Source organism: Pseudorasbora parva, chromosome 17, assembly GCF_024679245.1.
Source record: "Pseudorasbora parva isolate DD20220531a chromosome 17, ASM2467924v1, whole genome shotgun sequence".
NCBI lineage: Eukaryota > Metazoa > Chordata > Actinopteri > Cypriniformes > Gobionidae > Pseudorasbora > Pseudorasbora parva.
The window spans coordinates 18,747,840-18,770,640 of NC_090188.1; the positions used below are offsets into that span (position 1 = coordinate 18,747,840).

Consider the following 22,801-nt stretch of genomic DNA (forward strand, 5'->3'; position numbering starts at 1 on the left):
AAGTTCAATTTTAAATAAGGCTAATGTTATGTTTATTATTAGTCAATTTCTGTTTGTGTACGTTATTTTCCATACATAATTATATAAGTTTTATACTTTTATTTTTATATAACAAAATATAGATAGTCGAAGCTTTAATTTAGTGAATATAAATATCAGAAATTCAATAACAATCCAAACCAAAAGGGTAAATACAGGTGGGGCATCTAGTCACAGAAGAACTATGTCGGTGTGACGGAAGAGGTCACGTGTGTGTATAACTGGAGGAAATTGTTTCATTCGCTGCTGCTCCCCTCTGTGGAAAACATTGGACAGACCGGTACATTTCCGAATCACTACAACAATATCGCCCTTATTAAACTGACATTAAATGCGCAGAAGACCCGTTTTCGTTGATCGGCCAGTACCTGACATAGAGGCACGATGCTTTATCAGATTCTTATAAACGTTTACACAGGTACAGAGCTAGCAGCTTAGCTGGCGTCTATTTGGACTGCCAGTGGACGACAAGGGAGCTGCTTCATTTCCTCGTTTCTCGGATCGGGAACAAATCCAGCGGTTTAGTGTCGAGGCGCTCTTATGTTTTGGTATTATGATGAACATGGAGCTGTTTCAAGCTAAAGATCATTATATTCTCCAGAGCGGAGATAACGCGCTGTGGTGCAGCAGGAAGGATGGATCTGTGGCCGTGAGACCGGGTAATGCTTGCATTTTAAACTTATAAAGTGTACATGTGTTTCAATGTTTGCGTTTGCGTTCGCTGTCTACATTGTTGCCATTCCGCGCGCATAATCGACACGACACGTTTTAATAAAAAATACATTTTATTTAATCCGTGACACTTCAAATCAGAGAAAAAAAAAGAATGATTTGTGCTCCTTACAGAAGACGGATCACTGAGTTGTATAGTTGTATAACTATAAATATTAAAGAGATGGAAATGTAATTTGCATTTAATCCGTCGAGCTATAAAGATGATGCCCAGTTGTGTTGTTTTCATTGCCCTACTTTCAAAGCAGCGGCGCGTGCATGACATGAGTGTCAGTGCAAGCCTCCGATGTTTTGATCGGATGATGTCGTGCCTAAAACCCCTTTAACTAACTACACATTATGTGGTTTGGGGGTCAGTATATTTTGGTCAAGGGCGTTTAGATGTCAGATTGACAATCTTAAAGGGACAGGTCACATGGAAATAACATTTCCCTCCATGTTATTCCAAAACCTCTCCATGTTGTACCTTAACCTACTAAAATCTATTTCTTAGGTGCGACAAAAAAAGATGTTACGCACTGACAGACTCAGTTACCACTACTTTCATATCATGTTCCCACCACCATTGCAATAAAAGAGAGTAGTGAAAGCCTGCCAGTCCCTTAAATTCTGCCTAACAAATACTTTCGTATTCCACGGATGAAAGCCATACAAAATGAGGTTGAGTAAATGACAACAAAATAACATAAGGCTGACTAAATAATGACAGAATTTGCATTTGTGAGGGAAATGCATATAATATATTCAATAATAAATGATAAACAAAATATATATTTTATATATTATCTTAGCAATTTTTTTGCATCAAAATGATCTTGGTTTGATGTTATAACATCCTTTGAGCCTAGTTTCAATGGTGCAGGTCTACAAGCTAGATCTGTGAATAATAATATTTAACCTGTTTACAGAGGATACAAATGACAACCAAATGGCCTCAATTAAACATTATTAGTTTATTTTGATCATAACTTGTCATAAAATGTAAGTAGTGAATAAATATTTAAATGTCCATCAAGTCATCAGACCAGTGAGTTGGGTGTGTTTCTTAATATGCTGGTTAATGCTAATGCTGTTAGACATCTCACAAGAGAACAGTTAAATAGCAAAGGTTAAAGTCAGGGTCAGACATGGGACCGTTCTCTTGGAGAAAGTAGTTAGGTGTGTTAGGTTAAGGCATAGTACCCAGTAAGTCAAATTAGTTTTCTGCCCAGGCTTCAACTCAATAAACCTCAGGCAGTTTTGACAAAGTTATTGTGTATTGTATGCCTTTTTATCAGAAATGACAGAAGTGTGTTTTGTAGATATATATATTTTTTGTTTTTGTTGTTGTTGTTTTTTTTTAAACCAAAAGTTTTGCATACTCAACTATGACAGGCACCGTTCATCTCGCCATTGCATGGCTACCTATCCACACCGCTTCCATCCCTTGCCAAGTCTAAAACTAAATGGGCAGCTAAGCAATCTTGCAGATTTTCGGGGAAACTGCAGCCTGTATATATCTGAATGAGTTCTAGCTGTTTTCAGCCACGTGCGTGCAGCTGGGCTGATCGGGTTTAGGTTGCAGTCTGTTCCATTATTTAACTGGATAAGGGTTTCCACTGTATTCATCATGCATAGATACAGTCTCAGTTCTTTTGAACAAATTCCATAGTTTCCAGCATGTCTGGGTGAGGTTATACCACTGTATTACTTAATAGTTTGTTTATTATTCAGTCCCCGTCAATGTAGTGGACCAGATGAATAGATCATAATGTCCAATTAAAGATTAGCCACTTCAAACTTCCATTATAAACTTCTTTTAATAGATCATATTATTTTTAATTACAAACTGTATTGTCATCATCCTATTCATAACAATTGCAGCACAATGTTGAATTGAACATTAAGTTTCAGAATTTCTTGGTATTTGGTATTGGTTACCATCATTTCAATCCATGGATGTACCAGCTTGTAACGGCTTAGTAGTTGGAGAACTTTCCTCAAACTGGAATAATGCCCAATACCAAGCTCATGGTCATTAAAGAGGGTTTTTGGCAACTTCATGATGCAGCTCATCCATCTCCCACTGATCCATCAGGATTGTGAACATCTCTTCACAGTTAATCAGGTGATGGTTGAGTGCACAAATGTCTGTCAAAAGATTGTAGGAGACATTAAGCTACCACACCCTCAGACACTCCAGTAAATTATGTCTTTGCACATGACATCCCAGACCTGCACATCATTCTTGACAATGTAGGTGATGCTAATCGATCAGCTTAAGAAGAACTGTTCGGCAAATTGGTGATTTAGTTCAGCAGTCATCTTTGTGATGAACCTGGCTTAGAAATGCTTTTGATAGTTATTTTGAGATCAATTGTGAGTATCCACTTAACCTTAGAAAGCTGAAGGAAGCTGTGATGCAGCAGTGCAAATTTTATTTTTTATTTTTGTGTGTGTAAAATAAAAATATACAAAATATGTCTGTTTGTGTGTGGAATAAATATAAAATATTATATAGATACATTAAATGTAATAATAAAACCGAGCAACATTATTTTCAAATACACTCAAAATGAACATATAGTGTAAAATATTTTTACTACAAAATATTTCAAAACATAAAGTGTGCCTTATTTTGGAGAAAACTGGCAACCTTTGAGTTACTAGTCCATTGTGTTTTCTGTTGCTTGAATTTCCTACAGTTTTCTAAACCCCATTTTAATTTTGTGTAGAGAAATGTTTTACATTTGTAATTTAGAATGGGGTTAGCACTGCTTTTTGCCTGGGGTTATAGAACTCGTACATTGTGACAATCTGTACCTTATATTCACATGCTTTGGGCATTCATGGAAACGCATCGCATTGTATAAAAAGTCGCTTCATAGTTTGAAGGGAAATGTGAATTGTGAAACATGAGTGAAGAGGAGTTGGTTTCATTCTTACTTTTAGGCAGAAACTTCATATTACAGTGGGCAATGTATAATGTGATGATGAACAATGTTAGAGCCTGTAAATAGGTCATGTAATGCATCCAGTCATTAACCCAGGGTTTAGGAATGTAAACTTCAGTGTAAGTCTAGAATTTAGTGTTAACCCCAGGTAAATTGTGATTAGTGTGAAATGTGAAGCAAGATAGCCCAGAATTCAGTTGACCCATGGTTAACTATTTAAAGTGTGAAAAGCTCTTTTGAACACTTGTGACTTTTATTTTAATATTTTTTTCAGCAACCGACCTTCTGCTAGCATGGAACCCTGTCTGTCTGGGCCTTGTAGAGGGCATTATTGGAAAAATACAGCTTCATGCCGGTAAGTCTGTTTGTCAGACTTGTGGATGAGAATTGGCATTTTTAATTCTCTCTAATGTTTGCAATAAATTTAGCGGCTCTTATATTAAAGCAGACCTCTAAAACTTAGTATAATGTTGTTATTGCTCAAATACCCATTCAGAGTCTGATTTAATAGATGATGTGATTGTTTTCATTTTTTCTTCTGTAATTCAGTTTGCATCAGGAAGAAACTGGGTACCAGAGACTCATAATTAACATAATGAAAGCTAGCTCCAGCATCAGAAATGTCTGCTAAATATGTTTTTTTTTTTTTTTTTTTTTTTTTTGCGTAATTTCTAAATGTCTTTCAGTTGTTTGTAGCCCATTTGTTCTGGTGTAGCTTTAGCAGGTTAAATAGAATGCATTGAATAATTGCCTTATTCACATACTGTGGTATTTACAGAATACTCAAAGAATATAGTCATGAGTGATCCATATATAGAAATTAATTTCCATTAAACAAATGCCTCTCTTTATAGATTCAAAAGGAAGCTCTTGAGGGTTGTGAAGTGAAATTATGGCATGCAGCATACTTTCATTTCATCATTTGGTGGCTGATTTGAGAAGTCAAACTTTATACATAATGTCAACCTGTTAACAATAGACAAGGTCGTTATTATGCCAATCTCTTAATTTCTCAGAGAAACACTTGCTACTCTGCATTTTGTTCTATTATTGATGGCTAAAATAATTGTTTGACTTTTTATGCTCATTTGCGGTTTGCGGTTTTTCAAAGCAAGGCTAAACAGATTAATGAGCCATATTATTAGTTTCTTTCTACATATTATACATGCCTTACTTCGTAATATAATCCAGTGGGCAAACCTGATATTTCCTTGCACCTTCCTACAAAGAGCACAGGCTGTTGTCATTAAATTTTCCACCTAAAGATCTCAGAGTTGCCTGCTTTCAGGGTGCACTTTATTACATTGAGTTGTCAGTGAAAGTATGACTGCATCTCATCTCAGTGCAATTGTCTTTGAAGTCATTGTTATGAGAATGTTTGCCATAGGAATGAATCATGCGGGATAGAGCAGGAAAATGAGGCGTGGAACTCATGCACTCATGACATCTTCCCTTCCTCCCCCCTTTTGGGCAGATCTTCCTCTGGGTCTGATCCTGATTCGCCAGAAAGCACTGGTGGGCCAGTTGCCAGGAGACCACAAAGTCTACAAGATCACCAAGATAGTAGTCATTCCACTCTCAGAGGATGAACCACAGGATCTAGAACTAGAGGTGACTAATACTAATTGTTTTGTGCAAACGTTCGCCATGCTGTATTTAATTAAAGTTAGTATAGAATCAGAAAAAGACATAATGTAAAAGACATTACATTTTTGACAAAGACAAAACTTAGCTACATTAACCATTACAGTTCATTAAAAAGATGTGTTGCTCTAACATTTGAAGAATTATTTCTCATCATTGTCCGTGTTGGCAGAAAGCACTCATTGGATCCTGTTAGCATTTGCCTAAAGAATGGACTGCCTTCCCAAATTCCCACTTGTTAGTGTGCCCAGTTGATGCTTAGGCCAAGACTTTAGGTATTTTGCCCTCTCGTGTAGTAAACGGTTGATGTGCAATTAGTGTATACCCAGGATTGATTGTAACCACTGGTAAACTGTTAAGCAGGATAACCCAGGATTCCATTTACCAGGGTTTAGAATGACCCAGGGTTAACGGGGCTATATGTAAAACTCAGAAACCCTCTGGGGCACGGAAAGATATTTTAGGCTGGGGATGCACTATTATTTTTATTTTTTTTAGGTGTATGGGTGGTGGTTCACAACATTTGATTTATATTACACGTATAAACCACGGCAAAACTCCATGAAGCTGAACTCCCGCTGAAGTGCCTTGAAACGCGCCGCATTACTTAAAGTGTTGATGTAATTTCTCCTGAAACAGCTCCAGCTGTTAGCAGCTCCTCCCCTTTTTTGAAACAGCCAATAGCATTTTGTTAATACACCATGTCAGTTTGACTAGAGCCTTTCTGTTTGATAAAGCCAGTTTCCTCTAACCGTTTATCATCATCTCCTCCATATCACTTTGAAATACACCATTCTGTGCAGAATTCAAATGGGTCGATTTTTTTTGTTGTTGTTGTCTGCGCTGACTCACGCATATGATCCGTGCTGCGCTCTTGTGTCTCTAGTTAACGGCTCTGCTCTAGACTATGTGTGTGCGCTGCTGCGGTGCGAGAAACTAACATGAAACCAGACTTCATTCGCCTCAACTGAAAGCATATTTACACTGAATCGTTTCCTATCACATATATAGTGTGTTGTTCACCATGTAGAAATTAGTAAATGTGTTAAACTGACCAATTTCTGCCGCAACTTCAGCAGTGTAAGAGCTTTAGATTCTAGAGAGCATTTGATTGGACAGAATAGGTGAAGTCTGCAATGATGTCATCAAAATCTGTAATTCGTTTTAACGGTAGTGAGAGACTGTAAGTTTTGAATACTTATATGTCCTAAATGCGAATTTTGTCATTGTTTTGGAACACACCAGCTTATTCATAACTTTAAACCTGACATTGTCATACTAAAAGTATAAAAACTTCAATTTTGATTTTAGTGGGCCTTTAAATAAAAGGGCTATGAACATCCCGACATGCCCATGCTGCTGAGAACGACATTTAGATGAATATGTGATAGGTTTAAGCCTAGTTCAGACTGCACGATTTTCAAACTCGCCGGGTCACTGCTCTTTTCACACTGCATGACTATCTGGGGTATCATTCAGTCACTGCTGTGTTCACACTGACCGATGGTTTGGCGACAGAGGAGTTCACACTGCATGACTGAACAAGAGAAAGAATCGCAGACAACACTCTCTCTCCGGTGCACAAACTGCGGGTGCGTCTCAATTAGCTCCCTAGTTCAGTTGTCAGGGCACTCATCAGGGAGTCAGCCCATTGACTTATGTCCTGATCAGTACCCTAGCTGACTAGTGAACTAGGGAGCTGATTGAGACGCAGGGTGCGTTTCCCAACTACACGTGCGATGTGACAAAGTAAACAACGCGAGATCACACGTGTGTCAGACCGCAGCTCTCGCGCGAGACTTGGAATTGTTATTAAAAATGATAAACTGCTAGCCTAGAAATCTAGACGCACCCTAGCGGCAGCAAATTTAATTTGCCCGCAAGTGTCGTCTAGGAACTCTCATTACCCTTCTGAGCTGTGTTCCTCAAAATCTGTACGGCACAGTCACATCGTGTATAGATTCGGCGGGCGGGGCCATAATGACGACGGCCGAGTTGCGTTTGCGTGCTTCTAGTAAACACAGAAACTGGCGAACGGCGGCGGTCTTTCGAATCAGCTCTGACCGCGACTCTGGAAGACTTGGAGTTAAGCTTTTCTTTGAGAAAAGAACAAAGAGCGGCACTGAAGTCATTCTTAAAAAGGGAAGATGTGTTTGTAGTTTAGCCGACCGGATACGGCGAATGTTTAATCAGTCAGCGAGCTCTGCTTCACCTTCGTTGCTCTGGTTGGTGTAGCGCTATCCTATCGCGTGCAGAGGGAGTTTGAAAGACAACCGTTTATCCCGCCCCTCGGATTGAGCCCTGTCTATGGTGAGTTTCCAGACCAAACATCTTGATGTGGGTCTGGCTTGTCAGGCTAATAAACTGCACAAAGTTTGCTTCAAATTGTATGTCCGTGATTTGTGGAGAAAAAGAAAAAAGATTATGGCGGAAGAAATTGTTGGAGAGACAGAGGGAGCAAATATCTCGCTGGCGTCGGTGACTCGTCGGCGATTCTCTCTGAACGCGTCTTTGATCATTCACACTGTGTGATTGTCACTCGCGTGCATGAGCACCGATTTGCCGATGATCTCGGGCATTTGTCGGCGATTTCGCAAAACCTGTCGGCGACTCAAAATCGGGGCAAAAATCGGGCAGTGTGAACTAGGCTTTACTGCGATAGTCTGTGCTGCCGGTGTTTGCAGTGTTTACTTCAGACACGACACCGGTTACAGCACTTGCCCACTGTCTTTTTGATTTTTATAGTAATAAAATAATTAGTTCAGTTAGAGAACAGACACAAATAATTAAAAACTGAAGTGTCTGCTCAAGACATCGTGTGCTGAACGAGAGTCACAGCACAGATCAGCAGCAGGAGTCCGATTTAATTCATCATAAGAGTGAGGAGTTAAATGACAAGATAGTCATGGAAGTTTTGGTTTCAAAAACCTAATATGTAAATATGTCCTTTTGTATATATACCATTGTATTAGCATTCATTTAATGTGTCATTGTACGGCAGAGAGGCTCTTATCAGTGCCTGTAAACGTCAGATCTTTTTGATTTACCTGGCAAAACTGTCCAGATTCCTTCATATAAAGTCTTAAGGCTTTCATAGACAGCCTAGTAAGTTGGTGAAGGTCTCATTTTTGTAAGGTTTGTTACAAGCTGTTGAAACATTGGCAATAAAAAAGCGATTAAAGGGATAGTTCACCCAAAAATGAACACAAAAGAAGATATTTTTAAGAATATCGGTAACCAAACATGTTTGGTCAGATCTTTTGGGTAAACTATCCCTTTAATGCATTAACTTTTTACATATAGCCCCTTTAATTATTTCAAAGCCCTTATTAGTCACTGAAAAAAAATAACATTTGAAAAGTTATTTCTTGTAGCAAGCATTCATTGGATCCTGATAGAATTTACCAGACTGGCTTCCCCAAATTTCCACTTGTTAGTATGCCCAGTTGATGCTTAGGCAAAGATTTTAGGTATTCCTCTCGTGTAGTAAATGGTTGACATATCATTAGTTTAAGAGTAGTGGTGTGTGTTTCGAAGCATTCCAGAGGAAGCATGATGTCTCTAAGGAGTCAGTCTCTCGGCAGAGCCTCTGGGATTGAAAGGAGATGTTTAACCATGTAAGTGAAACAGTTAGAGGTCACTGTTAACCATTCTCCTGGTGTGCTATCTCTGCTTGAGTAGTTTATCACAGAATAATTGCCTTGAAATACTTTGAGAAGCAACCTGCCTATGTAGTTTGACTCTAGTTGTTCTGTCTGTTTAATGGGCACATGAATCTGCTCTGGCATCAGCAGGCTAGTTTTAATACACATCTTGGCACCCTTTTGGTTTTAATTAAAGCAATTACTGTAGCAGCATTTTTTCAGACTTTGAGCTGGGAATCAGAGATGTTCATGTACTATATATAGATGTAGATTTGTCACTAATAACAGCAGATTGTTCGCAATAACACTAACTCTTTATCAACCATTCTTTTTATCTCATTCTCTTTCAGCTCTGTAAAAAGCATCATTTTGGAATCAACAAACCAGAGAAAATCACCCAGTCACCAGACGAGTCCAAGTTCCTGTTAAAGACCCTGAGTCAGATCAAATCTAATGTTGCTGTTCCCATGAAGAAAAAGGTTTATGGGTCATTTAGACATTTTTATAATTTATATCATTTTAGAATGACAATCATTTTGAGACAAAACACTCCAGTTTTAATTAATCTGTTAATATAAAATAAAATCTCAAAATGAAAAGCCAGAGTCTCCTGATTCCCCATAAATGCACTTCTCTTTCACTTAGTTTCGTCTCTTTAACCTCCTTTTGTTTGTTCACTCCCCAGTATTCCCCTGCCTTTCAGGTCAAAGAGAATAAAGAGAAGGAACGTCTGGAGAGGCGGCTGTTTGATGAGCTCAATAAGATATTCATGGACTCTGATTCATTTTACTATAGCCTGACCTATGACCTAACCAATACAGTCCAGCGACAAGGAGCTTTAGGCAAGTCAGATCAGCCCCTGTGGAAAAAGGTGAGAGTTTGTTTTTGAAAGCTAGAGGGATAGTTCCCCCAAAAATTAATGAATTGGTGTATCCTCATGTCGTTCCAACCCATATGATCTTCTCTCATCTTTGGAACACAAATGAAGATCTTTTTGATGAAATCTGAAAGCTTTCTGTCCCTCTATTTTTTAAAATATTTTATTTAAAAGTTTTTATATAAACATAAAACATATAAAAATCTTACAAAATGTATTAAAAAATATTATGCACAAAAACTTAAAGAAAAACAAAACAAAGTAAAAGACCACCCAGCCACCCCCCACGAACAAGCTACAATAAAAAATATACACCTTAAACAAAAGACACAACGTATTCAAACGTAAACAAAACGTTAAAGATGGAGAGAAGTAATAAAACACTAAAGCTATCAATATTACATTAAATTCTCAGGCAAATTTCTTTCTGTCCCTCTTTTGACAGCCACGCAACTGAAAATTTGACGCTTCAAAAAAAGATAAAGTTCATAAAGAGATCATAAAATGAATCCATATGAATTGATCCGTTTAATCCAAATATTTCTGAAGAGACAATTTATATGATGAAAGGATTGAATGTAGGCTTTTATTTTAATTTTTGGCAGAAATATACCTTAATATCTACTGATTGAGTGTTTTAGCTTTGTGGTTTCAAGTTACTCTTTTAAAAAGACGATTAAAATGTAGTTATTAGCCCTCCATTTACTTCAATTCCTTCAGCAACAGGTTAAGAAAAAATGATAATGTGCAGATACTTGATAAAAAGGAAACTGTTGAGTTTATTTGAGTGATGACATTTCACACGCTTTTGCTCTTGCCCCACACATACAGGATGCAATACATTTATAGCCAAGCTCTCTCTCTTTTATAGAATAACCCATTATCTTTAGACACTTCCTGGTTATTGCTCTAAACAGTACAACTCTGACAAACTTGTTTGTATAAGTTATTTCCTAAAATATAGCTAACAATGAACAAAGACTGAAGGGAAGAAGAGATAGTGGGTTTGTCACAGTGATATTGTTAGCTATAACATATATACATAGCTTTCTAATCTAATATTTATATTTTATCTTATTTCAGACATATTTAAATGAATGAAATATGTGTATTTTTTCCCCCATTGAAATATAAGTTTGAATAACTTTCAAAATAACTTTTGTATACACAAATATAAATATTACATGAAAAAGCTATTTTGAAGTACAAAAAAAGCCATAAGCCCATAACAAATTTATTAACACTTAAATAAAATGAAAACTGAAAATATAAAAATATTACCACATTTGAAATTTTAATAAATACTATATTATTATATAAAACAATACTAAAATAACTGATTCACCAGTATTAAAAAGTCTGTGGTGCTGCAGGTTCAAGTCTGACCTGCGTCTCTGTATTTTCTAATAGAAAGTCCATTAAACATGAACACATTTAATCTGACAGAATATTGATACCCATAATATGTTTTTGTTTTCATTTAGGTGGATGATAGATTCTTTTGGAACAAGCACATGGTCAAAGACCTAATTGACTTGCAGGTGCAGAACTGTTTTATCAAATGTTCCATTTTTTGCATATGTAAACCAGCCCTGAATGGTGATAATAAAAAGCCCTGTTTTGCAGGTGCCTCAGGTGGACTTTTGGGTGATTCCTATCATCCAAGGCTTCGTGCAGGTGGAGGAGCTGGTGGTGAACTATAATGACAACTCTGATGAAGAGAGGAGCAGCCCGGAGACGCCTCTGCAAGAACCCACCTGTGTGGATGATATTCACCCTCGCTTCACTGTGGCCCTCATCTCCAGAAGAAGCCGCCACCGCGCAGGTACAGTACATGAGAAAAAAAAAAATCTAATTTGCTTTGCATGCCATCAATATGATAATGTCATCTTCTGCTTTCCAATGAAGGAATGCGCTACAAACGGAGAGGGGTGGATGCAGACGGACATGTGGCCAACTATGTGGAGACTGAGCAGCTAATCCACGTGCACAGTCACACACTCTCCTTTGTACAAACGCGAGGCTCTGTCCCTGTGTTCTGGAGCCAAGCTGGGTACCGATACAACCCCAGACCTCGGATAGAGAAAGGTGGGGCGTATAGTGTAATCGATTCTCTCTTCGAATAATAAATGAGATCGCAGTAGTCTAGCACTTCTGTTTATGGACGAGCTATCACTGTGATGCATCAGCTTAGTCATTGTCTGGAAATGTTTTGTCCTGTGAATATGAGGTGTGTATGCTCAAAGAGGATGGCTCAGCATTTTACTGTGACTTTAATACTGTGATCCACCTGCAGGGTTGTCTGTTTCCTACATGATGTGTCATCTCAGATGTGTTTTGTTGCAGGAGAGAAGGAAACAATGCCTTATTTTGCCTCTCACTTTGAACAGCAAGTTGAGATTTACAAAAAACTGGTAAGGTGTGTTTTAAAATAATTTCAAAGAATGACATCCTTTTTTTTACTTAGTATAAAAAGTAGGGCATTAAGTTTCTTTAGAAGACTATCACTGTGTGTAATTTACTGAATTCAGCAGTTGTGTCTGGATGACATTCATAGTGAAATATATAATGAATGAGGTATTTATTTATATATTTGTTAGAATTATTAAGGATCAAGTGACAAGTGACATGGAAGAAAATTCAGCATTGCCCTCACAGGAATAAATGGATAAATTGATCATTTTAAATTGTAATTACAAACAAACAAACAGCTATTTTAAATTATAATAATATTTGTAATAATATGAGATACTGAACAGAGGGCCTTATGCTCACCAAGACTGCATTAATTTGATTGAGTACTGTAATATTGATTTGATTTGGTACAGTAATACCATATTGTGTAATATTTTTACAATAATATTTAAAATAATTGTTTTTAATATATATATGTAAAATGTCATTTATTCCTGTGAAGGCAAAGCTGAATTTTCAGCATCATTACATTAGATATAACAATTATGGTATAATGTCAAAATGAATGTTAAAGGGATACTTCACCGCTTTTTCATATTAAACTATATTATTCCCTTAACTAAAACGAGTTGATACACACTACTGACGAGCAGAGAATAATCTGATAGCATTTAGCTTAGAGTCGAAGTACTCTCAGAAGTGCTGTTCCGCCATACATTATAGTTCTCCTTTTTGATCTGCTTAGAAAAGCGCCACGTTTTATTTTGTCACCATACTTGATCGTTCAACTATTCGTGTAACTGTATTTAAATAGGGAAAACGTGGAGGTGTTTGGTCGCTTCTAACTTGGTCTCTGTTTGGTACCATAGTGAATGAACTGGGCTTAGTGGGCTAAGCTTAATGCTATCAGATCGTCACCGCGCGTCAGAGCGATTAACTGAGCACGCAATGAGACGAGAGAGGTGTGCATCAACTCGTTTTATTTAAGGGAATAACATAGTTTAATATGAAAAAGCGGTGAAGTATCCCTTTAATGGTCAAAACAAATGACCTGCATTAAAGGTGGGGTAAGTGTAATTTCAAAAACGTGAACTCTGACTCGGGCCGAGTGGAATAACAAACTTGTAGCCAATCAGCAGGTAAGGGGCGTGTCTACTAATGATAGTGAGAAGAGCGCTCGCTCTGTGCACGTCATTGTTCAAAATACAGGAGTCACACATGATGGACATTTGCCGAGAACTAGCCTAATAGATGCTGCTTTTGCTTGACTATGCTCGTGTGTCATGTTCGCTTGTTAGTCCATTTGCGATCTTATTGTGGCTCACTTCAGTGATGATAAAGACCCGTTCATTTCCACACCGTATGGAGCATCTAAATCTCCTCACTGTGTGCTTCAAGCATCAGCTCACACAATGCGTCCAACAAGTAAGATACTATACTCCTAATATATGTTTGTTTCCTCTTTTCATAATCTATATAACCTTTATCCGGTCATAATTGTAATATGTCGTTAGCTGGACTGTGGTGCTTGTGTACTATCGAGTTGTTCATGAGAACAGTTTGTGTTTTGTGATCGCTATAACTCTAATCTTGTCATAATTGTAATATGTCGTTAGTTGGACTCATGCTTGTGTACTATCGAGTTGTTCATGAGAACGGTTTGTGTTTTTGTGATCGCTATAACTCTAATCTTGTCATAATTGTAATATGTCGTTAGTTGGACTCATGCTTGTGTACTATAGAGTTGTTCATGAGAACAGTTTGTGTTTTTGTGATCGCTATAACTCTAATCTTGTCATAATTGTAATATGTCGTTAGCTGGACTGTGGTGCTTGTGTACTATCGAGTTGTTCATGAGAACAGTTTGTGTTTTGTGATCGCTATAACTCTAATCTTGTCATAATTGTAATATGTCGTTAGTTGGACTCATGCTTGTGTACTATCGAGTTGTTCATGAGAACAGTTTGTGTTTTTGTGATCGCTATAACTCTAATCTTGTCATAATTGTAATATGCCGTTAGTTGGACTGTCGTGCTCGTGTTCTATCGAGTTGTTCATGAGAACAGTTTGTGTTTTTGTGATCGCTATAACTCTAATCTTGTCATAATTGTAATATGCCGTTAGTTGGACTGTCGTGCTCGTGTTCTATCGAGTTGTTCATGAGAACAGTTTGTGTTTTTGTGATCGCTATAACTCTAATCTTGTCATAATTGTAATATGTTCGTTAGTTGGACTGTCGTGCTTGTGTACTATCTAGTTGTTCATGAGAGCGGTTTGTGTTTTTGTGATAGAAGGGATGACTTTTTCATTGAATATTTGACCTGGATTAGTTACACAGAGATTCTGCTGTAGTCGTTGCCTGGGTTACGTATGTGTGGGGCAGAGCTATCAAAATAGGGGCGAGATACTTTTGGGGGTAGGGGCGTGTTTGTTTTGGTGATTTGATATATAAACAACGGTTACCAGATACCACTTACCCCACCTTTAATCATAAAAGCATTTGTCAACCCATTAACTTTTACAGCCCTATCAAAATACTTACATAATATCATCCATAGATTACAGAGGGTTTTTTTCCTTTTGCCATTAGGTCATCATTAATTTAGTGGACCAAAATGGACGTGAGAAGATGATTGGTGATGCTTACCTCAAACAAGTGCTGCTGTACAATAATCCCAACCTAACATACGTTTCATTTGACTTCCATGAGCACTGGTAAGATATCCCCCCTTGTGACTTTTACAAAAGAACCTTTTATGTTCAAATCTCAACAACAGATTTTCTCCTTTGTCACTTCCCAGTCGAGGGATGAAGTTTGAGAATGTGCAGACTCTCACTGATGCCATCTATGACATTATCATAGACATGAGATGGGCCTGGTGAGTCTGTCATTTGCCTTTAAGTCCCAGTTCGCTCATAAAAACTGCTTCTGCTCCAAATTAGTCGATGTCAGCTGGACAGCTGGTTAATTATAATCAATTTACTTTGATTTGCAAATAGGGTGGACCAAGCAGGAGTCATCTGCCAACAGGAAGGCATCTTCCGGGTTAACTGTATGGATTGCTTGGACAGAACTAATGTGGTACAGGCCGCTATCGCCCGTGTGGTCATGGAACAGCAGGTATACAAAATCACATTTGAGACTGGAACGTGCTACACTGATACATTTGCACATAATAATTAAAGCCCTTTTGGATAAGATCATATGCTAAAAGTCTTAAGGTGTGAATAAAACTGTGGTTTCTAGAAGGGTTGCCATACCACACCCACAGAACAGTGTTGTGTATTTGACTCTCTCGGATGGTCTCAGTATGCCATTACATTCAAAGAGTCTTTTGATCTCTTTGGTTCCAGCTGAAAAAACTTGGTGTCATGCCACCCGAGCAGCCACTACCCCTCAAGTGTTACAGAATCTATCAGGTGATGTGGGCCAACAATGGAGACACCATTAGCCGTCAGTATGCTGGCACAGCTGCCCTGAAGGTAAATAGACTGAATGCCTGCCGCTGATTTTATGCTGTCCCCATTGCCCGTTTACAACACCATCTGTCAGCATATAGTATTTAGACTGCAGAGTGAGAAGTCAGTAATCTTTTGACCAATCATCTTGTTGGAAATGACTATATTATATATAAATCATCTAACTATTAAAGTATTTACTTATTTATATAAATTAATTAATACATTTGTTTGTTAATAATTGCTTTATATACAAAACATTTTTTTTAATCTTTAATTTATATAAATCATTAAAAAAGCATTTTTTAATAGACATACATACAATAAATTATCATAATACATAAATCAGTATTTATTCATCTTTGTTAATGTTAGAAAAATTGTCATTCATATTAGTTCAGAGTACATTAACTAATGTTAATAAATATAACTTTTGATTTTAATAATGGATTAGTAAATATTTTAGATTAATAAATGTGAAACTATTTTTTATTCTTAGTTCACTTTAATTAAAGTTGTAAAGTCCTATTAAATTTGGTCATTCTAAAGCAATTCCCACGCATCTTTTTTTAAAAGATGTAATGGGAGTAAAAATAGACTAAAGCCTTTAGTCTTATAACATAACTGAAGTAGGACAGTGATGTCCACCCAATAAGCTTAATACCGCTTAATCTGATATGTGTGATCTGTTGTGTAGGGAGATTTCACACGAACAGGAGAGCGAAAGTTAGCGGGTGTGATGAAGGATGGTGTGAACTCAGCTAATCGTTATTATCTGAACCGCTTCAGAGATGCCTACCGACAGGCCGTCATTGGTGAGCTTGAGAGATTGTCATTTGCCTACCATATTATGTACTTTTTGATGTTAGGCACACAGCTTAGTGCCTCACCTGCTATCTCTGTACCTCCCAGATCTCATGATGGGCCACCCAGTAACAGAAGACCTGTACTCCATCTTCAGCAAAGAAAAGGAGCATGAGGAAAAAGAGAAGGAGAGCCAAAGAGGAGCTCAGGAGCAGGTCAGCTTCCTGCTGCAGACGTACATGCAGCTACTGCTACCTGATGATGAGAAGTTCCACGGTGGATGGGCTCTTATCGACTGTGATCCAAGGTGAGAGCCCTTAAATTCATCATGCAGTGTTTTCTCATTCCAAGCCAAATGTATGATGCAGTTTCAGAAAAAGATGCTGTATTAAGGGATTGCACACAGGATGCATTTTTGTGTTCAAACACACAATACGCAGGGCAGTGGAATCAAAAGAAACAGAAGGTCTTGAAGCACTTTTTAAAAATGTTCCTTTAACTTGAGCGCAGAATTTTTAGAATGCTGTGTAGATCTGAGTCTAATACATATTTACTAGCCTGGATGCCAGCCGAACTCAGCCCCGCCGACAAAAATTGAGCTCTGGCAGTTCTGTCTTTACTTGATCCATAGAGGAGTAATTGTTCCCAAACAGAAACTGTTCAGACCAATGAAATTGTCACGGCGGCTTTAGACGATGATGGAAAGATGATAAACAGTAACATAATATCCACCCCTTTTAAGGAGCTTAGTTGAATTTGTTCTAATCCTAAACGGAGAACTTGTTCGTATATAGCCTGACGTGGTCATACTCAATTCTAGTCAGAATATGTTCGTATATAGCCTGACGTGGTCATACTCAATTCTAGTCAGAATATGTTCGTATATAGCCTGACGTGTTCAGAGTCTGATACTGCTCAATTGGGCTGTAATTATAGGGCGTGTTTCAACTGAACATGTAATGCTTATTTGAAATAGTCTTGATACAAGATTGAATAAGCATAACGCATTATAGTTAACTTTAGATGATTTAATACATTCTAGTTGAAGTGTCATGCATTTTGCATTACTATTGTTTCTCTTTCTCCTATTTGACAAAGGTTTAATGGTAATGTTTGAGCATCACCTTGATGATTTTGACCTTTTATTGTGCTGTTTTCCCCCCTTCTACTTTTAGTCTTATAGATGCCACTCATAAAGATGTTGATGTTCTTCTGCTGCTGTCCAACTGTGCATATTATGTAGCCTAGTAAGTGCATTTTCTCTCAATGTTTGTGTTTCTTAAAATAGGAAATCCTTTTTTTCTTCTTAGCATTGATTTAGTAATGCCACTTCACTTTGCTGTTCTATTAGTTATGATGAGGAGGCGGACAAAGTCAACCAGTACCAGAGACTCAGTTTAGAAGGACTTGAAAAGATCGAAATTGGTAAGGGCTTATAGATACACGTGGGTGTTTAAAAAAAAAAAGTTTGTCCTATTAAATAAAATGTTCTGTGATATCATGACAGTTTGCCAATGTTGGTCTTTTTAGGTCCAGAACCAACTCTTTTCGGAAAGCCTAAATACTGCTGCATGCGGCTGCACTATAAGAATGGGGAGACAAGTGGTTACTTTCATACGCTGAGGGCTGTCACCCGGAATCCAGAGGATGATGGGAAAGGTTTGTGTTGGGATACCTTGATTTGTTCTGGCTCTTGAGCAGCCTCTGTATTGCGTAATTCTGTGAATGACATTATGGGTTAAGTTGGTAAAAGATATAACTTGGCCTCGTGCATGCTGGTGCAGCTTGAAGAGTTTTGTGTGTTAAATAATTGATCCTTTCCTCTGCACTTGTTGGGTTGTTTGTATTTCAGACACACTCCAGTGCATTGCTGAAATGCTTCGTATTACAAAGCAAGCTATGGGGCTTGACGTCCAGGTCGTTGAGAAGAAACTAGAGAGGTAAAAAAAGAAGAAATTTCGCATGTGCTGGATCTACACGCTGGACACAAATGCTTTGTTCACACTGCAGAGAAACTCTGATTTCTAAAAAGTTATGTGTCTGAATATGATTGTTTATGTTGCTTTTGCTAGCATATCGACATTGTTGTAGGTAACTGTGAGACTTAACTAATGGATGACAAAAAAAGAAGAAAAAAAGAAATCTAATCTGATCATTTAAACTGACACATTGACAAAAATCTGGTTTGGCTCACGTATTCAAATTTACAGATTTAATGTGTTCTTTTTTCCAGTAAAACAATTTTTGTTCTTTTGTTGTTGTTGTTGAACAAAGCCAAATTGTGTATTGTTGTTGATAAATCTAGCTTTAATTGCTTTGTTTCAGGAGACACAGCAAACCACACGAGGATATAATGGGATTACAAGGAAAAGCTGTAGACCAAGTCTTTGGGTCTGGTTTGGCTCAAGGTAAAAGTTTCCTTTTGAACAAGTTCTCCACTCTAAACCAGAAAGTGAAGCAGACAAAGACTAACGTCAACATTGGAAACTTCAAGCCCTTGGGGAAACTTGGGACATTTTCAAAGCCTGAGGTGAAAGTGAACTTCCTCAAGCCCAATTTGCATATGAACCTCTGGAAATCAGATAGCAGTTTAGAGACCCATGATGGCAATACCGGTTCTGGAGCCCTGAAAGACCTTAACGACAAACATTCGGATGGGATTTCCTCTGATTCTGATTCCTACAACTCAGATGAGCAGCCATGCTCAGGCTCTCGGGAGAACGTAGACTATGTGCTTCCTAGCTGTGGAATTGTAGCATCTGCACCACGACATGGCAGTCGCTTGCAGTCAGTTGGCAGTGTCGAGCTTGCGGTGCCCTCTGTCATTCGAATCACAGGCTGTGATAATAAGACTGCGGATAGCTTGTCAGTTGGCCCAGATGGCCAGTCTCCTGGTACAGCCTCTGAGGCAGAGGAAGCCATTCTGATTGACTTCGGGACACCTATCGATGCTTACTGCCACCAGTTTGTCCAGGATGCCAAGACCAAACCAATAGAGGTGTTTGAGGAAGTGGCTCCAGCATCCAAACTGCAAGCACCTCAAGCCCCCTCGGCTCCTGACGCAAAACTGGGGTCTTCGCAGCATGAACAGCAACTCCCTCGACCATCTCAACTTGAGGTGGAGTCCTCCGTCCGAGGGGCAAATCTACTGACGGTCCAGCCTGCAAGCTCCGCCACATCATGCGGGTCACAAAAGAGTTTGGAAGGCATCACAGGACCCTCCCCGGCGGACAGCAACGGAAGCCGCGTCGTGTCGCCCTTTGCGAAGATCAGGAGCTCTATGGTGCAGGTGGCTAGTTTAACCCAGGCCGGACTTACCCAAGGCATCAACTTTGCTGTAGCAAAGGTACAGAAAAGCCCAGAGACAGACGCCGTCAACGAAACCCAAGAGAACGAATTGCGAGCGATGTTTACACAGTGCCAGACCAGGATCATTCAGATATAGCGTGCTTAGCAGATGTATTTTTAGTGTTAGATTGTGACTTCCAGTAAAGTGATGGTAACATAACCTCACAGAAATCAAACCACACGTCTACTTTCCCCTCCAGTTAACCAAACCAAATTTTACAGCCAATGTTTAGTAGTAAATAGTCCGTCTAAGATTAACACGACTGTGCCCGAGTCCAAGTCGAGTCCTAAACATCTATATATTGCTGGTTTGCATGTTAAGAAGTAGGTAACTCTGAGGTAGATTAGGACAGGCAAGTTCTATTGCATGTCAAGACCCAAGACCTAGATATGTCATGTGACCCCATGTGTGCAGTACAATCCACTGGCTGTTGTAGTTGTAACTAAAACCATTCTCGATTGGAATATCTATCAGTGGGCAGCTTAGACAACCAGACCGTACAGTTATATGGATATCTTTGATGTGGTGTTTGTCATAAAAATATACCAAAATAGGACCACAATAGTTGTGTAGGATCTATGGTCAAATTATATTATTCAACTAAGTATTATATGTAAGTACTGTAGCAGGTTCCTTTAGAACTCTCATATTAAGATGTTTATAGAGAGAGAATTATATTTACATGCTCTTAAGTTTATAATCATAGCTGATGGAAACAAGCCGTCTCCTGTTTTTTTGGGCTCTGTAGATGCAATCATGTAACTTAATCATGACAAAACAAAATGTCTGCTCCGCAGCATTAGCAAATGACTGAAACTGATATTTATTGTCACATGTTTGTTTTGAGAAAAGCGTAAAAAATCCTTGTCTTAATTCTGTTTATGTCAAGTTTTTCAGTTGTATAATGTAACAGTGGTCTGCTGATATCTTAAAACACTGCTCGTACGTTGGGGAACGTCCATATGCAGATACGACCTGTTTTAAATACTTGTAAAAACAACATTTATTTGCGAAGGCATTGGACTTCTGTATGCATATATAATGACTTTTGACACAGGTCTGAGGCAGGGTACCCAGACAACCTTTTGCACTCTTAAATGGCAAGAGCAAGCCTTATCAGATTGCTAAATGCCAAGTCTACCTGTAAATCTGTTTTCATTGAAGTCATTCAGGTTACATTTATGTTTCGTATGTAGTATCTATGCTGTCTTTAGTCGCTCTGGCCATTCAGTTCAAAATCAAGAAGTGATACAGATTAGATCATCTTTTGAGGCTGCCTTACTCAAAATATTCTAGATGCAGAAATAACTTAAAGTATAACTGGTGATATCCAGTAGAATCTAGTTAAATTATGCATTACTTATGTTTAAGTGCAGATCCTCTGGGATTGATGAGTATTTATGTTTAAAAATGTATCTAAATAAGACACTGTGATCTCAAGTGAACATTAGTGATAGCATTATGTTAGCTTTGAGGACTGGTTTATCAGTTCTTTAGGCCACACGCCATGAGCTTTGTTTCTCTCTCTCACTCACACACACACACACACACACACACACACACACACACACACACACACACACACACACGTCATTTCTTACCTTTCTCACATGTACTGTAGCATAGAGTGCTGTGCAAGGCAGTGGGTTACACGATGCTGTTTAATTGCATACACATTCAGACATTCCTGGAGCTGGTACGTGGTTTAAATAACCTTCTGAGATTGGAACTGTCTGAGCTTTAATATATCGTGGTTATGCAATAGTGATAAATACATGCGCAGTAGGTTTGGTGGTAAGCAGACTTTTTTTCCTCTTTTTTTTACTATTTAAGACAGCATGCACTGGACTGCACCCTGTTCTTTGCTTTGAACTTGAAACGCTCTTATTTGGTGGAGGATCTTGATAAACATTCATTTTGTTTTGGAGGTGGGGTATATTGTTTTTTATCTATGAATTTTTAATTTTCTATGCATAAAGACTTGCACTGTCTCTGTGGTTGTTCCCCAACATCTAAATATGTTGCAATCTGTCACAAAGTGCTTTTGAATCCACTTTTTATTTTCAATGTATGTAACTAAACTGACATGTATCATATTTTGTCCAACAGTCAGTCCTTTGTTTGTAAAGAACATCATGTCCAGCTTCTTCTCATTTAAGAGAACGTCCTCTATATTTGTTTTGTGAATTTTTGCCTATTGTATCCAATTTTTTTTTGCAGAGTATTTATTCAAAATTCATGTTCTCAATTGTATTCCCTAATATTTTCCCTATGTTAATAATAATTGCGTAAACTGCTGTATTTTAAAATGTTATGGGCTGTACCTGGGAGGCTTTTTAAGTAAATAATTTAAAAGAAATTGTCATTTTAAATTTATTCACAGCTTTGATGATTAGCTCAATTTTAGCTTTTGGAGATTGTTTCCCTATCAAATACTTCATGTATCACTTGATAATTTTTTTCCCCCTAACACATCACACTAATCTTAAACTCTCCTTACAATTTCAGTATGTGGTTCCTCCCAGTGAAGACCTTGTGATTGCCCAGAGCTACACTGTAAAACATTCTTTGCATTCAGATGCAGTGTGAGAGGTTTGTGACTCCTCCACTCGGGTTATAACAGAGGAATAGACTGGTGTTGCATTGCCCGAGACATTTAACATTAACGTGTCGGCATTGGCACTTTCAGGCTTTTGCTATTTTTAACTCTAAATATGCTGATGAGCCTTCTTGCAAGGCTTTTTCAATTACATGATTTTTATTGGTAGTAATACCGCAGAAAATTAACTATTAGTTTATATTGCTATTGCCATTCTTATACTTGGTAACACTTCAGTTCCCATTAGGTAATGCATTAACTTGTAGTAAAAAGAAGCAATGCATGTTACGGTATTTATTCATCTTT

General features: G+C 38.0%; 1 protein-coding gene across 2 annotated transcripts; it reads left to right on the forward strand.

The window, feature by feature from the left end:
- Positions 1-260: 260 nt before the first annotated feature.
- On the forward strand, positions 261-22,366 carry inpp5f (inositol polyphosphate-5-phosphatase F). Of its 2 annotated transcripts, none has more exons than XM_067420771.1 (20): positions 261-698; positions 3,979-4,059; positions 5,179-5,315; positions 9,343-9,471; positions 9,678-9,863; positions 11,354-11,410; positions 11,496-11,694; positions 11,778-11,957; positions 12,216-12,283; positions 14,875-14,999; positions 15,086-15,163; positions 15,285-15,405; positions 15,639-15,767; positions 16,441-16,558; positions 16,656-16,854; positions 17,723-17,794; positions 17,899-17,972; positions 18,078-18,206; positions 18,400-18,487; positions 18,873-22,366. In XM_067420771.1, the coding sequence occupies exons 1-20, from the start codon at positions 593-595 to the stop codon at positions 19,990-19,992; spliced, it is 3,396 nt and encodes a 1,131-aa protein (XP_067276872.1). In that variant the 5' UTR covers positions 261-592; the 3' UTR covers positions 19,993-22,366. The 2 variants fall into 2 exon arrangements, with proteins under 2 accessions (XP_067276872.1, XP_067276873.1); XM_067420772.1 differs by having other exon boundaries at positions 9,696-9,863.
- The last annotated feature ends 435 nt before the right edge of the window (positions 22,367-22,801 follow it).

Coding starts and splice junctions, on each gene's coding strand:
- inpp5f (XM_067420771.1), top strand. CDS start 593: ATGATGAACATGGAGCTGTTTCAAGCTAAAGATCATTATATTCTCCAG. Junction 699..3,978: donor ATCTGTGGCCGTGAGACCGG/GTAATGCTTGCA, acceptor TATTTTTTTCAG/CAACCGACCTTCTGCTAGCA. Junction 9,472..9,677: donor CTGTTCCCATGAAGAAAAAG/GTTTATGGGTCA, acceptor TTCACTCCCCAG/TATTCCCCTGCCTTTCAGGT.